Source organism: Oncorhynchus mykiss, chromosome 16, assembly GCF_057628025.1.
Source record: "Oncorhynchus mykiss isolate SJ-2025 chromosome 16, ASM5762802v1, whole genome shotgun sequence".
NCBI classification, from domain to species: Eukaryota; Metazoa; Chordata; class Actinopteri; order Salmoniformes; family Salmonidae; genus Oncorhynchus; species Oncorhynchus mykiss.
This window is the reverse complement of record NC_143037.1, coordinates 51,999,643-52,026,190: the sequence shown is the minus strand read 5'-3', so window position 1 is coordinate 52,026,190 and position 26,548 is coordinate 51,999,643. Positions and strand designations below refer to the sequence as shown.

General features: G+C 43.2%; 1 protein-coding gene across 28 annotated transcripts in view; it reads right to left on the bottom strand.

Moving 5' to 3' along the window:
- The window catches only part of LOC110492183 (ankyrin repeat and SAM domain-containing protein 1A), a 116,828-nt gene that overhangs the window by 57,800 nt on the left and 32,480 nt on the right, over positions 1–26,548 (bottom strand). For 15 of the 28 annotated variants that reach the window (XM_036947136.2, XM_036947143.2, XM_036947144.2 and 12 more), the window contains exons 3-8: positions 25,504–25,660; positions 24,437–24,502; positions 6,510–6,806; positions 604–679; positions 345–446; positions 123–209 (exon numbers count right to left, since the gene is read on the bottom strand). In XM_036947136.2, coding sequence (XP_036803031.2) covers positions 123–209; positions 345–446; positions 604–679; positions 6,510–6,806; positions 24,437–24,502; positions 25,504–25,660 — 785 coding nt within the window. The remainder of the gene's footprint in view (positions 1–122; positions 210–344; positions 447–603; positions 680–6,509; positions 6,807–24,436; positions 24,503–25,503; positions 25,661–26,548) is intronic. The other 13 variants (XM_036947140.2, XM_090203218.1, XM_090203219.1 and 10 more) reach the window with 1 other exon arrangement.

Here is a 26,548-nt window from a genome sequence, read left to right as displayed (position 1 = left end):
AAAAACAGGTAGACATGCACAGCTTCACACCAGCACACAGCCTTGGCTGGTGGTTACGTGTTAAACACCATATCCTGTCACTGCTCACTCAACTCAAGGTTTTCTGTATCGCTATGACATACCTTTTTTCCGAGGGCTAGGGCTCTCATTAGGTGGAGGGACAGGGGGAGGAGGCAAGTGTAAAACAGGGGGATTTCCTGACATATGGCCTGCAGAGAGTTGCGGAAGAAAAGGTCATTCAAATAACATCATTAGTGAGACAAACAAATCTGTGAAATCAGTTTGTGGTCAAGGTAACCTTTCTTTAAGTCCCATAGGGAACCAATGAGATCTGCACTTCTTACCCAGGATTAGAGCTGCTATCTGTCGGCTCTTCTGAGAGGGCATTTCTCTGACAGTGTCCAGCGCTGTCAGGCCCTTGCTGTCCACCATGTTCACATTAACCCCTGGAGCAGGACAAACGGAGACACGCCGAGAGACAGAGGACAGAGCAGGGGATTAGGAGAGGAGTGACAAATGAGCAGAGGGTTATGCCATATATCTGCATTATCCGCCAGTTCTAGAAATGTGTTGTGTTGCGTCTTGGAGGCATCAGTGTCTGACCTGCACGCAGAAGTTTCTGCACCACGTCAGTCTTCCCGAAGAGAGCTGCTTCATGGAGGGCGCTGCCCTTCTCCGTCTGCAGAGAGACCCAACAAACACACCACAATTAAACCGGAATCGACACAGTGCAAGGTTGAGCAATAACAAAACACGTAAAGACATCAAAGTTTACTCCCCGCCAGTAACATGCAGCACAGCAGAGGTCAGATCTCTAACCCTCCTGACCCTCCCTGCTGAGAGGAACAGGTGAAGACCCATCTATCCCACCGCACCACTGACTTCAATTCCACTCCTCTTATCTTGGTCAGCTAGGACATACAGCTTAAAGCTAAACCGGCAGGGTACTTCTTGAACACACAGGACAGGTTTGACCTGCGTGTGAACAGAAGTTTGGCGAGTTTACTTATACCCCACCGAATGCCACCCCAGCGTGTTTTGCTACGGACAATTATTTGGTTGAGGAATCAAAGCAGATCCTTTTCCAGCTCGCAGCACCATGCTAATGGGAACCTGCAGGAAGCAGAGCCTGAAGGACTCTTGACATTGGCCCAGACCTGCTATACAGCAGAGAGGAGGGGAGTGGAGGTAGGACACGACAGATGGATGGCACAGTTTGGTATAAGAAAAGGGATAGGGCCAAAAGCCATCCTTTCTTTAGCCTAAATAAAGAGCTCAATAGGGTTGTATCAAGACCTTTTGACCTTTTCCACATTTTGTTAGTTTCTGCATTGTTCTAAAATGCATTAAATAAACAAAAATCCTCATCACAATACCCCAAAATGACAAAGTGAAAACAGGTTATTAGACATTTTTGTTAATGTATAAAAAAAAAGATAATAATTAAAGACCTTATTTAAATAAGTACTCAGACCCTTTACTATGAGACTCGAAATGGAGAGCAGGTGCATCCTGCTTCCATTGATATCCTTATACAACTTTACTGGAGTCCACCTGTGGTAAATTCAATTGATTGGACAAGATTTGGGTAAGTCAAACACCTGTTTAGATACGGTCCCACAGTTGACAGTGCATGTCAGAGCAAAAACCAAGCCATGAGGGCGAAGGAATTGTCCATAAGCTCCGAGACAGGATTGTGTCTAGGCACAGATCAGTGGAAGGGTGCCAAAACATTTCTGCAGCATTGAAGGTCCCCAAGAACACAGTGGCCTCCATCATTCTTAAATGGAAGAAGTTTGGAACCACCAAGACTCTCTCTAGAGCTGGCTGCCTGGCCAAACTGAGAAATAGGGGGAGAAGGGGCTTGGTCAGGGAGGTTCCAAGAACCCGATGGTCACTCTGACAGAGCTCCAGAGTACCTCTGTGGAGATGGGAGAACCTTCCAGAAGGACAACCATCTCTGCAGCACTCCACCAATCAGGCCTTTATGGTAGAGTGGCCAGACGAAAGCCTCCTCAGAAAAAGGCACTTGACAGCCTGCTTGGAGTTTGCCAAAAGGCACCTAAAGACTCTCAGACCATGAGAAACAAGATTCCTGGCCTGAATACCAAGCGCCACGTCTGGAGGAAACCTGGCACCATCCCTACGGGGAAACATGGTGGTGGCAGCATCATGCTGTGGGGATGTTTTTCAGCGGCAGGGACTGGGAGACTAGTCAGGATCAGGGGAAAGATGAACGTAGCAAAGTACAGAGAGATCCTTGATGAAAACCTGGTCCAGAGCGCTCAGGACCTCAGACTGGGGCCGACGTTCACCTTCCAAAAGGACAACAACCCTAAGCACCAGGGTTGTGGAGTAATGAATTACATGTCATCTATTACATGTAAGGGATTACTAAAAACTGGTAACTGTAATCTGTTATGTTACCAGCAAAAACATTGTAATCAGATTACAGATACTTTTGAAAAATGTTATTACTTTAAGGATTACTTTTAAATTCAGAAAGAATATTTGTAAAAAACAAATCTTTGACACTTCTCTGTTTTCTCAATGACATTTAAATCAGCATTGAAAAAAGGAGCAAGTTTAAGTTTGTTCCACCTGAGAAAGTCTGACACAAGTCAGAGAACACTATGATGACACACCAAATGTGTTTGATGGATCGCGGGAAAAGAGCAGAAATAGGCTTTTGTAGGCTACAGTCCAAGCTATGTCTTCCAATGGTGGGACTGCTGTCGGCATCCATAGATTATACAACTTAAATAAACGCTTGGAGGTAAGGATGACAGCAGTGGTGGAGTCTACGGCGATACAGATATTACGTATTGTTATCTACATAGCACATTGATGTGAATCACACTGCTGCTCTCTCATTTAGCTATTTACGCCTTACGGATTGTGGTTGTTGTGGGTGGCTGTTCACAAATCTAAATGTGTATTTGAACCCAATAATGTTTGAATGAAACTAGTTTGAGCTGCCTATCAATCATTGGTATCGAAACCAGTGGACAGCCAAGTGAACAATGTGCTCTTGTAACAGCTGCACAGTGCGGATCCCAGCCTATGGAATAAAAGAGGGGCTTTTATTGCTCAATTTAATTCATGCTAATACATTTTTTGAATCCATAGGCTTAATGGACACATGTTCAAAGTCGCACAGTTTTGATAGACTTAAAGGGGCAATCTGTAGTTGCTACATCCATTTTTGGATATACAGTGCCTTGCGAAAGTATTCGGCCCCCTTGAACTTTGCGACCTTTTGCCACATTTGAGGCCTCAAACATAAAGATAGAAAACTGTATTTTTTTTGTGAAGAATCAACAACAAGTGGGACACAATCATGAAGTGGAACGACATTTATTGGATATTTCAAACTTTTTTAACAAATCAAAAACTGAAAAATTGGGCGTGCAAAATTATTCAGCCCCTTTACTTTCAGTGCAGCAAACTCTCTCCAGAAGTTCAGTGAGGATCTCTGAAAGATCCAATGTTGACCTAAATGACTAATGATGATAAATACAATCCACCTGTGTGTAATCAAGTCTCCGTATAAATGCACCTGCACTGTGATAGTCTCAGAGGTCCGTTAAAAGCGCAGAGAGCATCATGAAGAACAAGGAACACACCAGGCAGGTCCGAGATACTGTTGTGAAGAAGTTTAAAGCCGGATTTGGATACAAAAATATTTCCCAAGCTTTAAACATCCCAAGGAGCACTGTGCAAGCGATAATATTGAAATGGAAGGAGTATCAGACCACTGCAAATCTACCAAGACCTGGCCGTCCCTCTAAACTTTCAGCTCATACAAGGAGAAGACTGATCAGAGATGCAGCCAAGAGGCCCATGATCACTCTGGATGAACTGCAGAGATCTACAGCTGAGGTGGGAGACTCTGTCCATAGGACAACAATCAGCCGTATATTGCACAAATCTGGCCTTTATGGAAGAGTGGCAAGAAGAAAGCCATTTCTTAAAGATATCCATAAAAAAGTGTTGTTTAAAGTTTGCCACAAGCCACCTGGGAGACACACCAAACATGTGGAAGAAGGTGCTCTGGTCAGATGAAACCAAAATTGAACTTTTTGGCAACAATGCAAAACGTTATGTTTGGCGTAAAAGCAACACAGCTGAACACACCATCCCCACTGTCAAACATGGTGGTGGCAGCATCATGGTTTGGGCCTGCTTTCCTTCAGCAGGGACAGGGAAGATGGTTAAAATTGATGGGAAGATGGATGGAGCCAAATACAGGACCATTCTGGAAGAAAACCTGATGGAGTCTGCAAAAGACCTGAGACTGGGACGGAGATTTGTCTTCCAACAAGACAATGATCCAAAACATAAAGCAAAATCTACAATGGAATGGTTCAAAAATAAACATATCCAGGTGTTAGAATGGCCAAGTCAAAGTCCAGACCTGAATCCAATCGAGAATCTGTGGAAAGAACTGAAAACTGCTGTTCACAAATGCTCTCCATCCAACCTCACTGAGCTCGAGCTGTTTTGCAAGGAGGAATGGGAAAAAAATTCAGTCTCTCGATGTGCAAAACTGATAGAGACATACCCCAAGCGACTTACAGCTGTAATCGCAGCAAAAGGTGGCGCTACAAAGTATTAACTTAAGGGGGCTGAATAATTTTGCACGCCCAATTTTTCAGTTTTTGATTTGTTAAAAAAGTTTGAAATATCCAATAAATGTCATTCCACTTCATGATTGTGTCCCACTTGTTGTTGATTCTTCACAAAAAAATACAGTTTTATATCTTTATGTTTGAAGCCTGAAATGTGGCAAAAGGTCGCAAAGTTCAAGGGGGCCGAATACTTTCGCAAGGCACTGTATATATCCATTGATTCTTATAAATGCCTCATGAGCTTAGTTCAACTGTCACACTCCATGAGAACCCAAAATATAAGCTGGTTTTCCTCCAATGTTTGTAAACATTGAAAATGTAAACAAACACTGTATAGCCTCATAGCATGGTTAAAACAATAATGTTGATATCATGGATGGTCAGTCCTTGCATCCATAGCTCTGTCTATTAATCTGAGAGTGGTTACAATTTCTCCAGGCCCGTCCCTCAGCCCTTTACCAAAACAGAGGCAGGCTGTTTTGTTATTGTTTCATCTGTGGATTTGCCCTTTAAACAGCTGCATATTATCAAGACATCACCAACAAAAAGTTGAATAATCGGCCTATAGCAAATGCAGCATGTGGCATTCATTTTTCACATGTAAATAGTACTTTTCAGTAGTGCTCAAAGCATGCCATTCCATGAGCGGAGCGTTTATTTTTCAACTCTAATCAATGAGCCCAATCAGTCCTGCATGACAACAAAATCATAAACAACAGTGTAGGGCTGGCTAATAAGTCCTTTGTGTTGGGGTCATGCGCAGGTAAAACAATTTGGTTAATCTATAATTCAAAGTCCTATTCTTGAAGATCAAGGGATATAACATTTATTGTGATGACTGAAATTCTGAGGGACTTTGGTTTTTAATGCAATTATATAATTAAAATGTAATCGCATTATTATATGAAGTAGAAAGTGATGGGTTAGAAGAAGCCTACATAACCAACCCATAAAGTGAAATGTAACATCCATATATGGCCAGCTATGTAAACTTTAACATTGATTTATCCTGCAATAGATCTGGTTCAATTGGTAACATACATTGTTGTCTTCTTCGAATGCCTCTTAAGGGGAAAGTAATCTAAAAGTAACGGAATGTAATCAGATTACATTACTGCGTTTGGGTAATCCAAAAGTTACATTACTGATTATAATCCGGGACAGGTAACTGTAACAGGTTACAGAAAGTAACCTACCCAACCCTGCTAAGCACACAGCCAAGACAACGCAATAGTAGCTTCGGGACAAGTCTTTGAATGTCCTTGAGTGACCAGTCCAGAGCCCGGACATCAACCCGATCGAACATCTCTGGAGAGACCTGAAAAAAGCTGCGCGGCGACGCTTGCCATCCAACCTGACAGAACTTGAGAAGATCTGCAGAAATTTACCAAATACAGGTGTGCCAAGCATCATACCCAAGAAGACTCAAGGCTGTAAATCGCTGCCAAAGGTGCTTCAACAAAGTACTGAGTAAAGGGTCTGAGTACTTATGTAAATGTGATATTTCAGTTTTTAATTTGTAATATATTTGCAAACTTCTTTAAAAACCTGTTTTCGCTTTGTCATTATGGGATATTGTGTGTAGATTGATGATTTATTTAATATTAGAATAAGGCTGCAACGTAACTAAATGTGGAAAAAGTCAAGGGGTCTGAATACTTTCCAAATGCACTGTATGTAGGCTTAAATGCTGGAAACAGCAGATGAAGCCATCCATGATCCAATCACAACATACCACATTGTGTTTATACAAAATATTATTATGGACACATTCTGTCTCTATACATACACACAACTCTACACTCTCACACCAACACACTGAAAATAATAATTGAGCCCGCAGGTGACAACAGACCCCGTGTTCCTCTCAGTCCTCACCTCATAGTTGATGTCCATGCCGGCCGCCAGCAGCACCTCCACCACGGCCAGGTGTCCGTTGCGTGAGGCCAGGTGCAGCGGCGTGTGTTTCTTGGTGTTGCAGCAGAGCAGGTTGGGGTGGGCGGTGAGCAGCAGCTTGACCACCTCCAGGCGGCCGTAGAGCGCCGCCAGGTCCAGTGGCGTCTCAAACTTGTTGTTCCTCATGGTGGGGTCGGTCAGCTCCTCCAGCAGCAGACGCACCACCTGGGTGTGGCCGTACTGGGCGGCACAGTGGAGGGGGGTCTCGTTGTCGTTGTTCTGTTGGGGGGGGGACCAGGAATTGAAGGCAAGGGGTGAGCATCAACATAGGTGGTTGAGATAGAAGTAGGTGTGGTGGGTATTGGGAGTACAGAAGGAAGGGTGCATTAAGTGAGTCACGGTCAGATCAGGGTTGGGCAACTGGTGGCCCACATTTTTTGAAGGCACGAGGATAAATTTAAAATAAGGTTGCCCCCGTTTAGGAACTCAGTCGGGGTCTCAACTTACTGCTGAGGGTTAGAATAGTATAATACAATCGGTGCAATTTCGAAATTTGGTTGTGCATCAGCAGGTTTTCCAGGAGCACCAACCAGGATGACAAAGCCAAAGGGGAGCGCTGGCTGGCTGAGAGCAGGGGTTGCTGGGGAGAGGGGACTGAAGTCGTGATTGGTAACAGTCCCTGTTGAGTAGAGCTGACTAACAGCTGCTTCTTATATGGCATGGCCTGCTATAAATGTGAAGAAAGGACAGTCTGTTGACATTTAGTAAAGGCCACCAGACTCAGGAAAGACACTTCTGTGATGACAATATGTCATGTGTCGCTGGTTGTTTAAGTAACTGCTTCATGCAGACAGAGATGGGGGTGACCACCAGTGTGAGAGAGAGGTGAGTGTTGTGGTGACAGACACAAAGCGTGGTGAGTGTAATCCATGCAGCGCTTCACATGCAGAGGCGGCAAGCATACGTTACCAAGGTGACCCAGCGAGCTACAGTGCTAGAGGGATAAGACTCGTGTCAATACAGTCAGTGTCCCTGAGAGCAGAACAACGGATGGATGGTCAAATGTCACATTTCTGACGACACAGGAAGGCAGACGGAGTGGACAGAGCAAAGATCTTTAAATGCAGATCATCTCCGAGTGCAGAGAGAAAGGATCAAACCAATATGTTCACTATGACAACATTACAACAGGCTTTTCCACTCAAAAAGCAACCACACTCCAAGATAAAGCCGAAGCTGAGTGAGTCGCAGCATATCCCGTAGCCAAACGTAATCTCTATATCAAACAGAAAGTATTAGAGATCATTTCATAACACTGCAAGATAGGATAAGACCCATATATGAATATTGTAACAACATGTTAACATCATTACAAATGTCCTCTAGCCTATGTCAGCAGCATATTCAGGTAGAGTGGTTTTGTTTTCAAATCTCCACTCTTATTTTCAAGTCCTACCACCAGCAGCCAGAAGGGGGGGGGTACAATACATAGAGACTGATAGATCAGCTGAGACTGAATAATGGTCTTAATATCCAATGCATTTCCAACTCAATGATAGACCTGGCCTCCACAATCACCCGACCTCAACCCAATTGAGATGGTTTGGGATGAGTTGGACCGCAGAGTGAAGGAAAAGCAGCCATCAAGTGCTCAGCATAATGTGGGAACTCCTTCAAGACTGTTGGAAAAGCATTCCAGTTGACTGCCCCATGAAGCTGGTTGAGAGAATGCCAAGAGTGTGCAAAGCTGTCATCAAGGCAAACGGTGGCTACCTTGAAGAATCTAAAATATTTTTGGATTTATTTAACACTTTTTTGGTTACTACATGATTCCATATGTGTTATTTCATAACTTTAATGTCTTCACTATTATTCTACAATGTAAAAAATAGTAAAAAATAAAGAAAAACCCTTTAATGAGTAGGTGTGTACAAACTTTTGACTGGTACTGTATATAAAACACTTTAAAATCAAGCTTGGTTCTTAGAACCGGGGTTACATCAGTGACCGCGAGACGCGGATGTAATAAAACAGAGCGGTTTGTGTTTTCTTCCTACAAATGTGTCTCTTTCCTTTGAACCGTTTAAGCTACAAAAGCTCAGGAACACGTCTTCTGTTTCCCTCTAAAATGCCCACAAACCGCGCAGGACTCATTAGAACAGAGGAGACCAGACCTGGCACTAAGTCTGAATAGGGGGAAAATAACAATCAATGATGTTCTTCTCTAAACCGAAGATTATAGATGATTAACTTCCCAATACTTTTCTGATGAATTTCAGTCATTTCAAACCATACTCTCAAAAGTACTCAAGACTGTAATAGCCCCAATTAAAATAGTCAACATTGGCCGTTGATTCATTTTTGACATTGCTCCCTTTTTTTTTTATATCAAAATGGGGCCGCGGGCCAAAACAGTTTGGGAACCCCTGGTTTACAGGCAAGTATGCTGTCGACGACAGGTCTGAGAGCGAACACACAGGTTTAATGATAAACATAATGCAAGCCTAAAGATAATGAATTAATTACTGATGCCGTTGTAAGAGAAACCCCTAGACCCCCCCTAGCCTAGCTTCTCTGTGCCAGTCAACAACAATTGTGCCCGAGTGTCAGTCATGCCACAGCGGGGTAGCAGACAGCTGGCAGGAGAATACCCACACACGGTGTGCCAGGTTGGATCACACCCTGTGGGAGGAGGTGCCAGCTGGGCCTCTATTCTGCCAGTTATGGAGTCTCCGAAGCAGGGCCATGAGACAGGGATTAGGGGTTAGGGGGAGGTTACAGGGCACCCAGAACAGGTGTTGGCCCCTCCTCTCTGACTTGACACAAAGCAGAGGCTCCAGATGCGTGTGTGAGAGAGATTGAGAGAGAGAGAGTGTGTGAGAGAGATTGAGAGAGAGAGTGTGTGTGAGAGAGATTGAGAGAGAGAGTGTGTGAGAGAGATTGAGAGAGAGAGTGTGTGAGAGAGAGTGTGAGTGAGTGTGTGAGAGAGAGTGTGAGTGTGAGGGTGAGAGAGAGTGTGAGTGAGAGTGAGAGGAGAGGTAGTCCCTTCACAGACAGCTTGAGCTGAGAGAGAGGAGGAGACAGTTAAAAAAAATATATGATCAGAGCAGAGGGAAAACAAAACGCCACCTGCTTTTCTGGAGATGCGGAGAGAGAAGGACAGACAGAGTGGCTGAGTCTGGCCTTGTGTGAACTGCACTAAACAAAGACCACAGCGCAGAAGAAAACACTCGAAAATAAAAAGCCTCCGTTTGTGGAATAAACCACAAGCCTCCGCGACTTCAATTCTACTGCGGTTTTGTCGGTTTGGGATTTGACAACTTGTTTCTTCCTGTTTCCCCTATGTGTTTTTGGCCTAAATTAAGGATCTCTTGTTCTTGGTTTGTCTCGGTCTCCCTCTCTTTCTGCTGCAGGGACATGGCACGACCACACAAAAAGGAGCCTGCCGTCTCACATCTGTGACACACGTCAACCGTTTTGTCATCCAAAGCTTTTTAAAAGAGATTTACTCCCTACTGTTACATGCGGGCTACTTCAGAGGAACATGTTTTATAGCTTTGGGTATACTTGTAGAAGCTGGATAAATCGACCATAACAATATCCAAATAGAAACCAGCTTCAACCTACACACTGTATGTGTGCTGGCTAACCACTGATAATGGCCTATTTAATTCTACCTGCAAAAACCAAGACCTTCTTAAGACTTACAGCAGGAGGGGAGACAGATTTGTCATGGCATGAACACATGATCAGTGTCTAGCTGTAAGACACATAAAAAAAAATCCCAGCTCCTCTCCATCCTAGTGGTGTGGCCAGTGCTGTTCGTTCCATGGCTGTGAGTCTGACAACATCTGATCGTATTAGCCATGGCTGGCCTCTCTGTGCCGGAGCAGAGCGGAGGGTGAGCAGCATGAATCAGACCTACCCTGAGCCGCCTCCTTCCATCCACACTAGGCTACTGCACACAGAGGTCCACGTGAAACGGCAAACCAACAGACATTCTCATGCTAACATAAAGGAAGGCCACACACACACACACGTCCTGGTCATACAAAGGGCAGAGTTGACTGATGGGCAGCTACAATCAAGATAAGGATAAGTACATTATGTAAGTCAAGTGTGTGTGTTAGTGTGTAGGTGTTCCTGGAGAGATCATTCAATATGAACCCAGTATGAACAGACAGTCATAGATTCCACAAAAGTACAGTACATGACAAATGTGTCTTTGTCGTAGTATAGACTCAGATTGAAGTTATTTTTCTGTGCCCTTTGAAATGCTCAATCATACTCACTCACACTAGAATTGTCCAGTTCCGGAAGAGAAGAAACATGTGTAGGGCTACTGGCTGAGATGCTAACTTGGATCGACTAGTGACCTCTGGGTAGTGACGTGCTCGCGCAGCGCGAAGGCTAGGCGGGGTTACGTCACACTCCCCCCCTCCCCCGAGGGAGCGGGTGCTGTTGCGGCCACAGGTTGCCCACATCGCTGCACGCGACTACTCGCAGTACACACACAGAATTGTAAATCTCTGTTTCTCATTCAGTGCACACATCAAGAGAAAAAGACACGCACATCAAGAGAAAAAGACACGCACATCAAGAGAAAAAAAGACACGCACATCAAGAGAAAAAAAGACACGCACATCAAGAGAAAAAAAGACACACACATCAAGAGAAAAAAAGACACACACATCAAGAGAAAAAAAGACACACATCAAGAGAAAAAAAGACACATCAAGAGAAAAAGACACGCACATCAAGAGAAAAAAAGACACGCACATCAAGAGAAAAAAAGACACACATCAAGAGAAAAAGACACGCACATCAAGAGAAAAAGACACGCACATCAAGAGAAAAAAAGACACATCAAGAGAAAAAAGACACACAAAGAGAAAAAGACACACACATCAAGAGAAAAAGACACGCACATCAAGAGAAAAAGACACGCACACAAAAAGAAAAAGACAAAGAGAAAAAGACACAAAAAGAAAAAGACACAAAGAGAAAAAGACACGCACACAAAAAGAAAAAGACAAAGAGAAAAAGACACAAAAAGAAAAAGACACAAAGAGAAAAAGACACGCACACCAAGAGAAAAAGACACACAAAGAGAAAAAGACACACACATCAAGAGAAAAAGACACGCACATCAAGAGAAAAAGACACGCACACCAAGAGAAAAAGACACGCACACCAAGAGAAAAAGACACACACACCAAGAGAAAAAGACACACCAAGAGAAAAAGACACGCACACCAAGAGAAAAAGACACGCACACCAAGAGAAAAAGACACGCACACCAAGAGAAAAAGACACACACACCAAGAGAAAAAGACACACCAAGAGAAAAAGACACACACACCAAGAGAAAAAGACACACCAAGAGAAAAAGACACGCACACCAAGAGAAAAAGACACACCAAGAGAAAAAGACACACACACCAAGAGAAAAAGACACACCAAGAGAAAAAGACACACACACCAAGAGAAAAAGACACACCAAGAGAAAAAGACACACACACCAAGAGAAAAAGACACACCAAGAGAAAAAGACACGCACACCAAGAGAAAAAGACACGCACACCAAGAGAAAAAGACACACACACCAAGAGAAAAAGACACACCAAGAGAAAAAGACACACACACCAAGAGAAAAAGACACACCAAGAGAAAAAGACACGCACACCAAGAGAAAAAGACACACCAAGAGAAAAAGACACACACACCAAGAGAAAAAGACACACAAAGAGAAAAAGACACGCACATCAAGAGAAAAAGACACACCAAGAGAAAAAGACACACACATCAAGAGAAAAAGACACGCACATCAAGAGAAAAAGACACACAAAGAGAAAAAGACACGCACATCAAGAGAAAAAGACACACAAAGAGAAAAAGACACGCACATCAAGAGAAAAAGACACGCACATCAAGAGAAAAAGACACACAAAGAGAAAAAGACACGCACATCAAGAGAAAAAGACAAAGAGAAAAAGACACGCACATCAAGAGAAAAAGACACGCACACCAAGAGAAAAAGACACACAAAGAGAAAAAGACACGCACATCAAGAGAAAAAGACACGCACATCAAGAGAAAAAGACACGCACATCAAGAGAAAAAGACACACAAAGAGAAAAAGACACACACATCAAGAGAAAAAGACACGCACATCAAGAGAAAAAGACACACAAAGAGAAAAAGACACGCACATCAAGAGAAAAAGACACGCACATCAAGAGAAAAAGACACGCACACCAAGAGAAAAAGACACGCACATCAAGAGAAAAAGACACGCACACCAAGAGAAAAAGACACGCACACCAAGAGAAAAAGACACACCAAGAGAAAAAGACACACACACCAAGAGAAAAAGACACGCACATCAAGAGAAAAAGACACACAAAGAGAAAAAGACACGCACACCAAGAGAAAAAGACACGCACACCAAGAGAAAAAGACACGCACATCAAGAGAAAAAGACACGCCAAGAGAAAAAGACACACACACCAAGAGAAAAAGACACGCACACCAAGAGAAAAAGACACGCACACCAAGAGAAAAAGACACACCAAGAGAAAAAGACACACACACCAAGAGAAAAAGACACACCAAGAGAAAAAGACACACAAAGAGAAAAAGACACACAAAGAGAAAAAGACACGCACACCAAGAGAAAAAGACACACCAAGAGAAAAAGACACGCACATCAAGAGAATAAGACACACCAAGAGAAAAAGACACACAAAGAGAAAAAGACACACCAAGAGAAAAAGACACGCACATCAAGAGAATAAGACACACCAAGAGAAAAAGACACGCACATCAAGAGAATAAGACACACCAAGAGAAAAAGACACACAAAGAGAATAAGACACACCAAGAGAAAAAGACACACCAAGAGAAAAAGACACACCAAGAGAATAAGACACACAAAGAGAAAAAGACACGCACATCAAGAGAAAAAGACACACAAAGAGAAAAAGACACGCACATCAAGAGAAAAAGACACACAAAGAGAAAAAGACACACACATCAAGAGAAAAAGACACGCACATCAAGAGAAAAAGACACACAAAGAGAAAAAGACACGCACATCAAGAGAAAAAGACAAAGAGAAAAAGACACGCACATCAAGAGAAAAAGACACGCACACCAAGAGAAAAAGACACACAAAGAGAAAAAGACACGCACATCAAGAGAAAAAGACACGCACATCAAGAGAAAAAGACACGCACATCAAGAGAAAAAGACACACAAAGAGAAAAAGACACGCACATCAAGAGAAAAAGACACGCACATCAAGAGAAAAAGACACACAAAGAGAAAAAGACACGCACATCAAGAGAAAAAGACACGCACATCAAGAGAAAAAGACACACAAAGAGAAAAAGACACGCACATCAAGAGAAAAAGACACACAAAGAGAAAAAGACACGCACATCAAGAGAAAAAGACACGCACATCAAGAGAAAAAGACACGCACACCAAGAGAAAAAGACACGCACATCAAGAGAAAAAGACACGCACACCAAGAGAAAAAGACACGCACACCAAGAGAAAAAGACACGCACACCAAGAGAAAAAGACACACCAAGAGAAAAAGACACACACACCAAGAGAAAAAGACACGCACATCAAGAGAAAAAGACACACAAAGAGAAAAAGACACGCACACCAAGAGAAAAAGACACGCACACCAAGAGAAAAAGACACGCACACCAAGAGAAAAAGACACACCAAGAGAAAAAGACACGCACATCAAGAGAAAAAGACACACCAAGAGAAAAAGACACGCACATCAAGAGAAAAAGACACGCACACCAAGAGAAAAAGACACACCAAGAGAAAAAGACACGCACATCAAGAGAAAAAGACACGCCAAGAGAAAAAGACACACACACCAAGAGAAAAAGACACACCAAGAGAAAAAGACACGCACACCAAGAGAAAAAGACACGCACACCAAGAGAAAAAGACACACACACCAAGAGAAAAAGACACACCAAGAGAAAAAGACACACAAAGAGAAAAAGACACGCACACCAAGAGAAAAAGACACACCAAGAGAAAAAGACACGCACATCAAGAGAATAAGACACACCAAGAGAAAAAGACAAAGAGAAAAAGACAGAGAAAAAGACAGAGAAAAAGACACGCACATCAAGAGAAAAAGACAAAGAGAAAAAGACAAAGAGAAAAAGACAGAGAAAAAGACAGAGAAAAAGACAGAGAAAAAGACACACACACCAAGAGAAAAAGACACACATCAAGAGAAAAAGACACACACATCAAGAGAAAGACAGAGAAAAAGACAAAGAGAAAAAGACAAAGAGAAAAAGACAGAGAAAAAGACAGAGAAAAAGACAGAGAAAAAGACAGAGAAAAAGACACGCACACAAAGAGAAAAAGACACACACATCAAGAGAAAAAGACAAAGAGAAAAAGACAGAGAAAAAGACAGAGAAAAAGACAGAGAAAAAGACACACATCAAGAGAAAAAGACACACACATCAAGAGAAAGACAGAGAAAAAGACAAAGAGAAAAAGACAAAGAGAAAAAGACAAAGAGAAAAAGACAGAGAAAAAGACAGAGAAAAAGACAGAGAAAAAGACAGAGAAAAAGACAGAGAAAAAGACACGCACACAAAGAGAAAAAGACACACATCAAGAGAAAAAGACAAAGAGAAAAAGACAGAGAAAAAGACAGAGAAAAAGACAGAGAAAAAGACAAAGAGAAAAAGACAGAGAAAAAGACAGAGAAAAAGACAGACATCAAGAGAAAAAGACACGCACGTCAAGAGAAGACACACACATCAAGAGAAAAAGACACTAGAGCATTCTAGAGCACAAAAACCAAACATATACTACATGTGATTATGCTTCCAAGAGAATGAACAGAAAAGCGACCTGCCTATCACATGGACCGATACCCTCCTTAGTCTCAAGCATCTAATATCCGTATGGCAGCGGAGAAAGGAATGATGAGGGAGATAGGAGTGAGAAAAGGGGCTAGTGTCGGAGGTGATGTGTGGCAATAGACAGATGTACACAAGGGCTGAGGTGAAGCCAGTGTGAACGCTAGCAGTGTGTCCGCGGCAAGCAAGACCTCCCCTCCTCAGACAAGCTGGCCACTCCGATAAGGCAGCAGTCTTTAAAAAAATAATACTTCACATTGCCATTCAATATTAGGTCTCACAGGTTTCTTTTTAGGTTATTTTCAGGACACTGTAGGTCTACTACAAGCAGTGTGTATATTAGTGTGTGTTTAAGTCGGTGCCAGTGCCATCTCATTCACTCTCTATAGAGAGAGTAAAGCTGGGGAGCTGGCTGCGTGACGGTGACTGTGTTCATATTTACAGCAGTAAGCCAACCATCTGAAGTTACATTCTGTTAGACAGGTGACCTATATTGGAGACCGAAGACTGCTAGACATGCAGCATTGAAATACTTCATCATGAGCAGCACGTACCTTGCAAATACCACCACTATCAGACAGAAGGCTTTTTCTGTAGAAAACATTGTTTTCAAAATAGGAGCCAGAGAACAACAATAAGCAAGGAATGATGACTAGGTGTTATATTTTGGTCCCCAGATCAATATTAAACAGACAAATCTAGGTTATCTAGGTCAGTCTGGGTGAGAGGGGCTCCCTGGGGGCACAATCAAGCTTCCATGGATGTGGAAAAGGAGTCAATGGAATGCAGACCATTCCATTGACCATATTGTCACACATTCAACCAATCTGGATATTCGTAACAGGGACCCAACGTCGTTAATTAAGTCCAATTTGGATATATGTGGCTGTTTTCGCTGCATAACATTTAGAAGCTGTCCCTTTTCCGGTTTAAAAGAAGCGATTGCTAAATGCTAACCCCTGTTCGTATGAGTTGGTTAGCATAGCTAGCATTCAGAAATCAGTGGTGGTAGTCAAAGTCGTTTTTAACTGTAATGCAGCTGATTGGTGACGATGAACAAGTGTTGGGGCAATGAGGAGTTTCGGGATCTTTCCCCCATGCGTTTTCATGGCAATTCAATGTTTTGGTCGAGTTTGTTTGACCTCTTTGCCGCATCTATGATGAATCGCTTTTCCTTATTGGGGCACTATTGGAATATCATCAGAGTGGCAAGCCCATTGGAGACGTTAACACTGTGAGAGCGTTGCTGTATCAAAGCTGATTAAACATTAGAGCTGGGCAGCACGGGGCCATGAGGACAGAGAGAGGGGGCTGTTGGAGCGGTGTCCAGGCTGAGCTACGGCGCTTCCCTGAGGGGGAGAGCCTGCACTTAAAAAGGCCCCTCCTCCATAAATCCATGCCCACAACTGCCCCTACCATCTCTAGCTAGCTAACTTCGGGTCCGTGTTCCACTGGGTCAGTCACCGCTGCTGCATAACCAATCAGCCGTGGCACGGTTACCATGACAACGTCCCGCCTCTTCCATAGTGGTACAGACTCGCATGCAGAAAAACAGAGAGGGAGATAGACACACACACACACTCAGCAGAGAGCACACTCTGCCTGACATTGATGTAAAGAGACAGGTACACAGAGAAGCTCCCTCTCCTTGGAAGACGTTTCTATGGTTCTAACAACACAACTGAGATGGTAGGAACTGGAGATGGTAGGAACTGGAAGGACCCAGAGAGAGATCCCCAGTCACATGATGCCATCACAATAACCACCACTGTGACCCCTGCCAGAGCATCCATTCATGTTTCTGATTTACAGTGTATTCATTACAGCTTATCCATTATTTAGGTCTGCTGTGGCCAGGTATTGGACCCGATACTGCTGTATTCCAAAACCAACAGAGAAGCTAACCTCCACAGACGGCAACTGGTCAGTCTGTCAACTAAACCACATATAAAAATGTATTAAGAAGAGCATTAAAAATGCATTAAGAAGAGCATTAATTACACATGTTTGATGGTCCCAACACCATGATGCAGTTTTTGGTAAAACATATTCTGAATGAAGTTAGCACTGAGGAAATGTGACACAATTTCAAAGAGTTTAATTCCAAGATGCTTTCCACAAAACACAAGCCTTGAACTCTCAACACTCCAGTGATGGTGTTAGCCTCAATTTGCTGTGAATGTGACATGGCCTCTGTCATTAGGCTAGATTGAATGTTAAATAGTGCCTCTACACATACAGCAGGACGTAAATGACCCTCGACAAACAAGAGCACCTACATGTCTAGTGCACAAAGTAAAATGTAAACAGCAACACCACGGAACAGGTCAGACATGACTCAGGACACACAGCACCTACGTCACTAAAATCTCATCGTAACGATGGATAAACATGCATCCATTCCAAGTTGTGGTTCCGTCCTAGGGCTGAGCGGTGGCCGTATCACCGCAGCAAAATTCCACATGACTGTTAAGCCACGATAATCTCCTTTTATGCACTCTGGACATGCTTTGGTAGTACCCGACTTGCTAACTATCATCAGGTCCTAATGGCCTGGTCCTCAGAGATCGATTGTCCCTCCATCAGGTCCTAATGGCCTGGTCCTCAGGGCTCTATTGTCCCTCCATCAGGTCCTAGTGGCCTGGTCCTCAGGGCTCTATTGTCCCTCCATCAGGTCCTAGTGGCCTGGTCCTCAGGGCTCTATTGTCCCTCCATCAGGTCCTAGTGGCCTGGTCCTCAGGGCTCTATTGTCCCTCGATCAGGTCCTAATGGCCTGGTCCTCAGGGCTCTATTGTCCCTCGATCAGGTCCTAATGGCCTGGTCCTCAGGGCTCTATTGTCCCTCCATCAGGTTCTAATGGCCTGGTCCTCAGGGCTCTATTGTCCCTCCATCAGGTCATAATGTCCTGGTACTCAGGGTTCTATTGTCCCTCTAACCCCTCTGACATCAATGCAAATGCAATGGGAAATCACATCAGAAGGCCTAAAATACTTCTAAAACTCGCCTTACTGTGATGATCAGTTTGAAGAAAGAAGTTCAACAGCAGGTTGAAACAGTGTAAAACATGGTTGTAGTGGATGTTGTTTCAAAGCCAAACACAACAACAGCGCCTTCTAAGGTGATAATTCATTCAAAACACCCAGTGCTTATGCATATGAGCAGAGTGCATTAGAGATGATGCATGCTAATGCATAAGCTTATGAGCCCAGGCCCAAAATACAATTCTACCGCATATTACGCATGGCAGAAAAGCATAAAACAAAACTGATTTAAGGTGTCTTTGGTACATACTTAAAGAAATTTGAGTAATCTCCTTTGAATGTGGACTGTATTATCATGCATACTGGCTGGACTGGTTACCTTATGCTACGCTCTAAATGTCGATCCATGAGTCTGGGAGAGAACATATAGCCCGAGGCCATGCTGTTGGTTCATTGATTGTGCATGGCGGTTTACAGTTAGCCTACAATTATTGAATTCGTATTTGATTTTGTTCAGCCTAGTAATAGGGATTTAAAAAAATATTTTCCTAATCAATTGGGTGACACATTCCCATTAGCTATATAGAATATCTCACCATCTCCGTGTTTCCATCTCCTCCTCTGTCTCTCTCTCCTTTATTCCTTTCTCCAGCGCGCAGGGGGCTGTCAACAGTTTAGTGAAATATGCTAAACTACAGGACTGCTTTACTATCACAGACTGGAACATATGTTCCGGGATTCTTCCGATGACATTGAGGAATACACCACATCAGTCACTGGCTTTATCAATAAGTGCATTGAGGACGTCGTCCCCACAGTGACTGTACGTACATACCCCAACCAGAAGCCATGGATTACAGGCAACATTTGCACTGAGCTAAAGGGTAGAGCTGCTGCTTTCAAGGTGCGGGACTCTAACTCGGAAGCTTACAAGAAATCCCGCTATGCCCTGCGACGAACCATCAAACAGGCAAAGCGTCAATACAGGGCTAATATTGAATCATACTACACCGGCTCCGACGCTCGTCGGATGTGGCAGGGCTTGCAAACTATTACAGACTACAAAGAGAAGCACAGCCGCGAGCTGCCCAGTGACATGAGCCTACCAGACGAGCTAAATCACTTCTATGCTCGCTTCGAGGCAAGCAACACTGAGGCATGCATGAGAGCATCAGCTGTTCCGGACGACTGTGTGATCACGCTCTCCGTAGCCGACGTGAGTAAGACCTTTAAACAGGTCAACATACACAAGGCTGCGGGGCCAGACGGATTACCAGGACGTGTGCTGACCAACTGGCAGGTGTCTTCACTGACTTTTTCAACATGTCCCTGATTGAGTCTGTAATACCAACATGCTTCAAGCAGACCACCATAGTCCCTGTGCCCAAGGACACAAAGGCAACCTGCCTAAATGACTACAGACCCGTAGCACTCACGTCCGTAGCCATAAAGTGCTTTGAAAGGCTGGTAATGGCTCACAACACCATTATCCCAGAAATCCTAGACCCACTCCAATTTGCATACCGCCCAAACAGATCCACAGATGATGCAATCTCTATTGCACTCCACACTGCCATTTCCCACCTGGACAAAAGGAACACCTATGTGAGAATGCTGTTCATTGACTACAGCTCAGCGTTCAACACCATAGTACCCTCAAAGCTCATCACTAAGCTAAGGATCCTGGGACTAAACACCTCCCTCTGCAACTGGATCCTGGACTTCCTGACAGGCCGCCCCCAGGTGGTGAGGGAAGGTAGCAACACATCTGCCACGCTGATCCTCAACACCGGAGCTTCCCAGGGGTGCGTGCTTAGTCCCCTCCTGTACTCCCTGTTCACCCACGACTGCAAGGCCAGGTACAACTCCAACACCATCATTAAGTTTGCTGACGACACAACAGGCCTGATCACCGACAACGACGAGACAGCCTATAGGGAGGAGATCAGAGACCTGGCCGGGTGGTGCCAGAATAACAACCTATCCCTCAATGTAACCAAGACTAAGGAGATGATTGTGGACTACAGGAAAAGGAGCACCGAGCAAGTCCCCATTCTCATCGACAAGGCTATAGTGAAGCAGGTTGAGAGCTTCAAATTCCTTGGTGTCCACATCAACAACAAACTAGATTTGTCCAAACACACCAAGAGAGTCGTGAAGAGGGCACGACAAAGCCTATTCCCCCTCGTGAAGAGGGCACGACAAAGCCTATTCCCCCTCTGGAAACTAAAAAGATTTTACGCCGCTGCTACTCTCTGTTTATCTTATATGCATAATCACTTTAACTATATATTCATGTACATACTACCTCAATTGGCCCGACCAACCAGTGCTCCCGCACATTGGCTAACCAGGCTATCTGCATTGCGTCCCACCACTCGCCAAACTCTTTTTACTCTTCTGCTACTCTCTGTTCATCATATATGCAGTCACTTTAACGATACCTACATGTACATACTACCTGAATAAGCCTGACTAACAGGTGTCTGTCTGTATATAGCCTTGTTACTCTTTTTTCAAATGTCTTTCTACTGTTGTTTTATTTATTTACTTACCTACACATACCTTTTTATTGGCCACCATTGGTTAGAGCCTGTAAGTAAGGATTTCACTGTAAGATTTACACCTGTTGTATTCGGCGCACATGACAAATAAACTTTGATTTGAAGCACTGGTTAGCTGCAGGAACAAGGGGAGAGAGAGAGCGAGAGGAGAGAGAGAGAGAGCATCATTGAAAAAAGGAATGTGTGCAGCCTCCATTCACTATTCAAGTGAATGCAGGTGACAGGTCTTTTTCCTCTGCACATTTGATAAAGGGCCATTCTAAAATAAATAATGGATTTATTGTAATGTTGTATATTCAATTGCAAAACGTGTTGATGGAGCCCGGGAGATGCTAAACATGTTGATGGAGACCAGGAGACGCTAAACGTGTTGATGGAGACCAGGAGACGCTAAACGTGTTGATGGAGACCAGGAGATGCTAAACGTGTTTATGGAGACCAGGAGATGCTAAACGTGTTGATGGAGACCAGGAGATGCTAAACGTGTTGATGGAGACCAGGAGATGCTAAACGTGTTGATGGAGACCAGGAGATGCTAAACGTGTTTATGGAGACCAGGAGATGCTAAACGTGTTGATGGAGACCAGGAGATGCTAAACATGTTGATGGAGCCCAGGAGATGCAAAACGTGTTGATGGAGCCCGGGAGATGCTAAACATGTTGATGGAGACCAAGAGATGCTAAACGTGTTTATGGAGACCAGGAGATGCTAAACGTGTTGATGGAGACCAGGAGATGCTAAACGTGTTGATGGAGCCCAGGAGATGCTAAACGTGTTTATGGAGGCCTGGATATTCTAAACGTGTTTATGTTAATTAACAGCAATTACCATGACACTGGCAGTCTTTTGCATGACAATAATCGGCTGACAAAATGTCATGACCGCCACATCCCTATTCTGTCCCCAAGGGATTCATTCATATTCATGCCTAATGAGAGAGGATGATCCCAAAGAGGATGATCATCAAAGTTCTTCAACATCATGTGACTGTGTAAACAGAAAAATGGACTATGGAACAACAGCAGCAACAGTAATAACATCGCAAATTCAACTTTGACAATTACTTCTCAGTAACCAGAAGGCAGGGGTGAAAGTAGAATGAATGTATTCCCAGTACGGACCTCAAAAATGTTTTATGGGCCTAATCATATAATTACAAATACTGTATAATATTAGTATGATCTCTGTGGGCCTAGTCGTAAAGATGTATCATTTAAAATGTATTGCCTTTTATAAACCCAACCAGTCATGATGTTTTCATCAGTTTGTCAAATCACTTCAGAAGGCTCCTTTACTAGGCTACCCGCACACATTCATCCACTCACAACATATTTCCAGCCTCCAAACAGTGGTGAATGGAAAGAGACATCTGTTACACAAAACACCAGAAATTGTAAGGACGTTTAGCGATTATCATTAGACCATCATTTATGCTGTCGGCCACTCATCTCTGCCTCATCTCTGTCAGTGTTCTGGTCGAACTACAATGCATTTTGGAGTGTAGGATATACAGTACCAGTCAAGTTTGGACACACCTACTCATTCAAGGGTTTGTCTTTATTTTTTTACAATTTTCTACATTGTAGAATAATAGTGAAGACATCAAAACTATGAAATAACACATATGGAATCATGTAGTAACCAAAAAAAGTATTTTATATTTTATATTCTTCAAACTAGACACCCTTTGCCTTGATGACAGCTTTGCCCACTCTTGGCATTCTCTCAACCAGCTTCATGAGGTAGTCAGCTGGAATGCATTTCAATTAACAGGTGTGCCTTGTTAAAAGTAAGATTTGTGGAATTTCTTGCCTTCTTAATGCGTTTGAGCCAATCACTTGTGTTGTGACAAGGGGTGGTATTCAGAAGATAGCCCTATTTGGTAAAAGACCAAGTCCATATTATGGAAAGAACAGCTCAAATCAGCAAAGAGAAACGACAGTCCATCATTACTTTAAGACCTGGTCAGTCAATACGGAAAATTTCAAGAAATTTGAAAGTTTCTTCAAGTGCAGTCGCAAAAACCATCAAGCGCTATGATGAAACTCGCTCTCATGAGGACTGCCACAGGAAAGGAAGACCCAGAGTTACTTCTGCTGCAGAGGATAAGTTCATAAGAGTTACCAACCTCAGAAATTGCAGCCCAAATAGATGCTTCAGAGATTTTAAGTAACAGACATCTCAACATCAACTGTTCAGAGGAGACTGTGAATCAGGCCTTCATGGTCGAATTGCTGCAAAGAAACCACTACTAAAGAACACCAATAAGAAGAGACTTGCTTGGGCCAAGAACCATTAGAAATGGACATTAGACTGGTAGAAATCTGTCCTTTAGCCTCATTAGTCCAAATTTGATATTTTGGGTTCCTACCGCAGAGTTTGGAGAGACGCAGAGTAGGTGAACGGATGATATCTGCATGTGTGTTTCCCACTGAGAAACATGGAGGAGGTGTGAAGGCACACTTAACCAGCATGGCTACCATAGCATTCTGCAGCAATACGCCATTCCATTTGGTTTGCGCTTAGTGGGACTATCATTTGTTTTCCATCAGGACAATGACCCCAAACACACCTTCAGGCTGTGTAGGGCCTATTTGACCAAGGAGAGTGATGGAGTGCTGCATCAGTTGACCTGGCCTCCCCAATCACCCAACCTCAACCCAATTGAGATGGTTTGGGAGGAGTTTGACCGCAGAGTGACGGAAAAGCAGCCAACAAGTGCTCAGCATATGTGGGAACTCCTTCAAGACTGTTGGAAAGCATTCCCCCATGAAGCTGGTTGAGAGAATGCCAAGAGTGTGCAAAGCGGTCTTCAAGACAAAGGGTGGCTACTTTGAAGAATCTAAAATATATTTTGATATGTTTTGGGTTACTACATGATTCCATGGGTTATGTCGTAGTTTTGATGTCTTCACTATTATTCAATGTAGAAAATAGTAAAAAATAAAGAAAAACCCTTGAATGAGTAAGTGTGTCTGAACTTTTGACTGGTACTGTAAATCAAATCCACCCGTTTTCAAGTCCATTTGCTAATTTTTCATGCCTTTGACATGCGGTAATGATCAAAATGATTGTAATAGCCTACAGTTTGTTGACATTTTGGTTTTAATTATTGTGATAGGCTCATGTTTTACCGGTACGACGTACCCCCACTATTTATTTTGCCGGGATGCCGTACCGCCTTACCCCTGCCAGAAGGTGAAATTATCTAGAGAAAGAACCCCAAGAAATCAAAAGATATGTGCCCAGAAAAAGTAAAAAAAGTCAGTGTTCTGTTCTCTTATCTTTGATAAACAGACCGGCAGTACAAGCTCAGCATCAAACCCAAGCATCAAACCCAAGCATGGCGAACAGCTGGTGCGCAACTAGCTGTGTGCATACTTTGGAAGCAGGAAAGCACATAATAGGGCAGTCTGTCGGTCTGTCTGTCTATCTGGGTACACACCTTGGCATTAATATGCAGGTCAAATGGCCCACAGCGTTTCAACTCTTTGTGCTCTACAGAGGAGCTCTAGGAGGGAAGATAGATGAGGCAATGGTTTTTCACTCACATACAGGCAATGAATGACAGTCAGTTGCAAAAATGTATCAAAATAAATGAACAGAAATATGAACAAAGTTGAGTTAATGAATGAACAGGTGTTTATGAACAGGCATAGTGTTGAAGAGAAATGACACGAAATGTGATGGCAATGGATCAAATAAATACATTAACATGGCTGCAAACTGGCAGTCTAATACACTCAAATGTCTCTGAAGTACTATTGGTAAGTACTACAGTGATGGTAAACTTTATGGCTATGATTTCATTTGTTCCATTGCCTCATAATGGGTCATTTCTTCCCAAATGGTAAAGATACTGAGATCACAGACAGGACAGGTTAAAGACTGAAGGTGCTGCTGGTGGTTATGCAGTTTGCAGTCTCTACACACCATGCCTGGTTTTAACAAATTACAACATAAACAGATCAATCAAGACACATTCACTTGGCTGGCGTCTAGTCGCTGCAACACAAATATTAGTGCATTTGAATTCATGCTGCAATGCAGTTAATGTGTATGGTCTTGCACTGAAAAAACAAGCTATGCCATACTGTATTCTACAAAATGCAATTCCCAAAGAAAGGCAAATGGTTTCGGCAAACCACAGACAGAGCGAGTCGAGTAAGACCGTCCACATTGTACTTAGTTGAAAATCAATTCTATAGAAAGGAGCTCAGCGAGGTCAAATGTGTAAATGAATGATGAGCTGTATAGGCCAGATCTCGCTCTTTTAAACTGCATGTGACTAACAGGAACAGGAAGTAACACTAGAGCACATTGTCTAGTTCGTGAGTTATGAAATGTTAACTGCACAGACCTGTTCCTTCCTTCTCATACACAGATCAGATTGATAAAAACATTTTTTTAAATATTGCTACTCTGAGCAGAGGAAGACTGATTCATTGAGGCGTGGGAAAGGGGAACATGGATAGTGAAAAGGGAGCTACAGGCAGTAGGGGGAAGTCAGACCTGCTCGTTGAGTTTGGGGTGTGAGGGGCCTTGGTGAATGAGTAGCCTGACGATCCTTTGGTCCCCCTTCCATGCGGCCAGGTGCAGGGGGTAGCAGCCCTTATTGTCAGCGATGTTGGTCAAGGCCTCGTTACGTAGCAGCGCCTCCACTACCTCACTGCGGATGGGACAAACGGGGTCAGAAGAGTTGTACATGTTCATTATGTAGGTGATGTTGACAGTAAACGGTGTCATTGTTAACCCCATAATTATAGCATTTCAGGGCTCAACACTAATGCTTGTCCTCTTGCCAGGGGCAAGTAAAACACATTGTGGGACAAGCAGATTATAGATTTAAGTTGTCCAAATGAACATGTAAAAAAACGTGGATGCGCTGTGTTGCACACTGTCCTCCCAATCTCTGCAGAGTGCATCGGCAAATAATTGTTGTAGGCCTGCATTGACAGGCACGAGCGGTTTTTCAATCATGCAGTCACACGATGCGTTCTATATTTATTAAAGCGAGCCTGGGGGAGGTAAAATAATTATAAACATCAGACAAACATATTGTGTACTTCGGCTGGTTATCTTGCTGGTTATCTATTTAGGTATTAGCATGTATTCATCGTATTGTCATATCCAACGTCCGAAACAACTTCCCACAGTCACTTGTGTTCAACCACAAAATGGCCGTCACACAGTTGATACGGGTGTGCAGATGAAACTAATGCTGGATACTCCGGTTGTAAAACGCTCAAAACGGGGTGAAATAATTCTGGCACCATTGGAAAGCTGGGATTTTCCTCTATTCAATACTGGCCATGCAATTCTGACATTGTAAAAAATAAATAATCTTAGAATAGCCTATTTGACAAGTAACTCATATGCTGTCAAGATCTCCCCTGAAAATGACATATTCTAGCCAAACAAAACAGGGAAACATGTCTTAGTTAGCTACCTTACTTTAAAGTCACCCACCTCAGCCATTTGATTCCTCGTTCATTGAATGAGGGAATGATTTTAGAGACAAAAAAAAGTATTGGGTTGTAACTGCAATGTTGCAGGG